The sequence below is a fragment of the Nicotiana tabacum genome, chromosome 5, assembly GCF_000715075.1.
Source record: "Nicotiana tabacum cultivar K326 chromosome 5, ASM71507v2, whole genome shotgun sequence".
NCBI classification, from domain to species: domain Eukaryota; kingdom Viridiplantae; phylum Streptophyta; class Magnoliopsida; order Solanales; family Solanaceae; genus Nicotiana; species Nicotiana tabacum.
Genome location: NC_134084.1, coordinates 85,453,150 through 85,457,109, shown reverse-complemented (window position 1 = coordinate 85,457,109; position 3,960 = coordinate 85,453,150). Strand labels below are relative to the sequence as shown.

At 36.5% G+C, this 3,960-nt stretch overlaps 1 protein-coding gene across 1 annotated transcript; it reads left to right on the top strand.

Moving 5' to 3' along the window:
* The first annotated feature begins 899 nt into the window (after positions 1-899).
* LOC107777174 (protein WHAT'S THIS FACTOR 9, mitochondrial-like) lies at positions 900-3,960 on the top strand. The gene is made up of 2 exons (XM_016597164.2): positions 900-1,066; positions 1,913-3,960. Exon 2 carries the CDS (start codon positions 2,276-2,278, stop codon positions 3,518-3,520), a length of 1,245 nt encoding a protein of 414 aa, XP_016452650.2. The 5' UTR covers positions 900-1,066; positions 1,913-2,275; the 3' UTR covers positions 3,521-3,960.

The following is a 3,960-nucleotide window of genomic DNA, read 5'->3' as shown; positions in this document are numbered from 1 at the left end:
TTCGGAGTTTGTTGAGAAAATTCAAATGAAAGTGAAAGGCAATCAAATCTGCAGTTACTTTCTAGTTCTTTTTACTCCAACTTGAGCAGATTTATTATAACTCTTTCTTTGTAAGATATTTTCTTTAAGCTCTATGTAGACACGCTTCAAGCTAATTAGATCGTAAAAAATTATAGTTGATTTGTTTATCATCTTTGTAAAATACAAATTCCCCCACGATTACTTGGGAGGCAATGCTATATAGTGAGTTATGTTGATGGTCATGTGAAAAGAAAAAATTCAACATTAAACTTAATAAATCTTATCAAAGGTTATAAATGTTTCAACAAATATTAAAGGGGTTGGCTACATCGTCAATATTAAACTGCATCTCAAAAAGAAGATAGAATATACTTCAAAAAAAAAATCTAAAATTATGAAACAAGTTTAAGGCCTCTTATTATGACTTGACTTTAGGCCTCCAATACCATTAAGTCGCCTCTGGGTAAGGTCTGCGTACACATTACCCTCTCCAGACCCCATTTTGTGGAATTTTACTGGGTAGTTGTTGTTGTTATTTTTATGATGTAGAAAAAGTATTTTTTTTTCTTTTCAACAAAATGAGTATTTTATTTTCATGACGTATCATTTTTCTAAAACTCTTTTTCAACATTTCAAAACTAATTGTTGTTGACAAAAATAATTATCAAACATGAAAAAAATCTGAAAATAAAGAAGAAACACATTATCACAACAGAAAAAATAACAAATAAAATTTATATCAATAAAATAAAGGATGAGTACTGAAGTTTAAGTTAATTCTTTCTTTCCGGGATCTTTTACGGAAGAGTAATGGACGATTTCCAATTTCAGTTTTCGTGCAAACTTTTTTAATGGAAAAATGCAAAAATTATCAAAACGTCTACACTCGTCAATAGTATATCGTTTTTTTGCTCTCTCTCTCTCTCTCGGTGGAAGTTTTGGTTTTTCCTCTTCCATTTTTTTTTTCTCATTCGCAGCCCATCCGTTCTGTTCTTCAGGTTTGCCTCCATACGTCGTCGCTTGCCTTTAATTCCGCCGGTGACCGGTAAGTACTATTAGGGGTTAGGTTTATAGACGAAGTTGCTGATTCTTGCATAAAGATAATGTCTTTGAGCTTATATTAATGGGTTTGGATTGTTTCCTGACTTTTCTGTGAACTGGGTTTTTGTTTCTTAGTAAAGCATTTGAACTCTGGAAATTTTTAGAATATGGACTACACCTTATGCTATGCAATGACATATCTTGTTTCTGTACTGGGTTTCTGTTAGCAGTTGGCATTTGAAATTGAAAGAGTGTGATACAATAGTTGAAAGTTCTTTGTATATGGCTACAACATATGTCATGCTCCGTTAATTCTTGTTCCTTAGAGTTTACATCTTTTAATTGGTTTTGAGCTTCTTTGACTGTGTTGGTTTGTTTCGTCTTTGAACATTGATTTTCCTTGCATCTGATGGAAGAAACCGGAAGTAAATTATTGTAGCATAGAGCAATAACCAGTTTTGCTTCTTTGGATTTTGAAGTATTAGAAGAAAATAGATTACCAAATAAACATCAACATATAATAAAATTTCTTACTTACCTGAACTTTGTTTCCTATAACTTATCATCTGTTCAATTCCAAGTATGTTGCCCTCCTATATTTCTTAATTGATGCTCTAAAACTATCTTGCTTTCTTACATCCCAAACCAGCACTTTTTATTTGCCATTAGCTCTTTTTGGGGCTTATATGTGGTCATACTTCATATAACAGTCATTTGTTAAGGGGACATCAGTGAAATGATCTCTATTTCTTGTCAATTGGCGCTTCAAACATGTTTAAATACTGGTTACTTCTATATGCTTACATGTTATTCCTCCAAACAATAGCCTCATGTTAGTTAATATGTTCAGGTGAATATATGTGCGGGTTATTCAGCCATTGTCATTGTTTCAAATTTATCATCAAGAAGGATAGGTGTAAAAAGGCGAGGCAGCCAGTATAACATAGTGGCCTCCAGGAGTGCAGGTGACCAGTAAAGTGTATTAGCTAGCTGTCACTGGAGAGTGTTAGCTTGCCAGAGGAAGTACTATGATTGCTGCTTTTCAGCTCCATTAAACTGTACGATATTCTTCTTAGTTGGCTCAGAGCACGGGCCAGCGATAGCTAGTATATATAACTCGGTGTGTTTTTATTTTCAATTGAATATCAACCTGCTGCCTCTCCCAAGACCTGAAAAGCCACAGTCAAACCGCACAAAAACAATAAAGAAGGTGATGGCGATGGTCGTCGGGAGAAGCAGGAGCTCTGTATGTCTCTTGCACGAAGTCCTCTCTTCCAGCCACTCACTTCCCTGCTCATACATCCAGAGACAGACCTATGTAGATGTGTACATGAAATGGAAGAAAGACTCTTTTTTTGACTCCATTGATACCATTCACAGATCAGTTCAGCTCAAGCCTTTAATTGCTCTCAAGAACTGCATAGTCTCCTCTTCACCTGATGATTATTGCGTCCCCATTTCTGCTATTTCAAAGAAAGGCTTAGAGTTAGGAATACCCATTAAGGTTGCCAGGTTCTTGAGGTTGTACCCATCTGTTTTTGAGGAATTTACTGGCCCTAATTACAATTTGCCTTGGTTTAGGCTGACCCAGAGGGCTGTTGAGCTTGATAGAGAGGAGAGAGAGGTGTATGTAAAATTTAAAGATGATATCGTTTCGAGGCTGAAGAAGTTGATACTGATGAGTGGCAGGGAAAAGATGCTTCCTTTAAAGGTAATTCAGGGTCTGCAATGGTATTTGGGTTTACCCGATGAATTCTTAAGGAACCCAGAAGACAACCTTGATAAGTGTTTCAGACTTGTGGAAATGGAAGATGGATTGAAAGGGCTAGCTGTTAATGTCGATGGAAGTGAGAGATTTTTATCGATGATGCAGAGGAATGCAATGAGGAGAGGAGTGTATAGTGGTGTGAAGGGTGAGGTGCTAGAATTTCCATTATTTCCGTCAAAGGGATTGAGACTTAAAAGGAAGATTGCAGACTGGTTTGATGAGTTTCAGAGGCTTCCATATGTTTCACCCTATGAGAATTATTCTGGTTTGGATCCAAATAGCGATATAGCGGAAAAACGAGTGGTGGGTGTGCTTCACGAGTTGCTTAGTTTGTTTGTTGAGCATGCTGCAGAAAGGAAGAAGCTTTTGTGTCTTAGAAAACACTTAGGGTTGCCACAAAAAGTTCACAAGGCGTTTGAGAGGCATCCTTATATCTTCTATTTGTCATTGAATAATAAGACTTGCACTGCAATACTAAAAGAAGCTTACTGTGATAGAGGGGCTATAGAGCAACATCCTTTAGCAAAAGTGAGGAAAAAATACATCAGTTTGATGAAGGAGTCAGAGGGTATACTGAAACGTAAAAGGTTAAACAATAGACCACATGATCAGGGTAACATGAATATTAAGGATTTGGATTATACAGATGATGAAGAAGTGAAACTGCAACAGAGTAGCTCTGCTCTTTGAGGTTTGCAGCTAAAACAACTTCTTCTTTTTTAAGGTCTTGGATCTAAAGAAGAACCGTTTTAAGTAGGCAGCCAGGAAATTTTTTCTTAATCTGGAACAGCTTCCAAGGTGGGATAAAGGCTTTTTGGGTGGAAAGGTGGACATAGCGCGTGAATTCTGCACTTCTCTCATTCGTTAATGGTGATTCCAGTATGATGGCACTGACCACAGAACATGCAAAGGACACATAGCATGATGTATTATCAATGGAGCTTCAAGTCTTAAACAAGAGTACACGATTTGCTCGCGAGATACATTGTTACATGGTTGATGTGCTCTATCTCTATATCTGAAAGGCACAATGCTACATGTATGAAGTGATGTTGGATAGTTATTGAGCTCACTGTATCTCATTGTTTTCTCAGACATCTAATTTAAAATTTTTTGTTTCCTTTGTTTTA

What these genes read in the sequence shown, in the direction of transcription:
- LOC107777174 (XM_016597164.2), top strand. Translation starts at nt 2,276, where the DNA reads ATGGCGATGGTCGTCGGGAGAAGCAGGAGCTCTGTATGTCTCTTGCAC.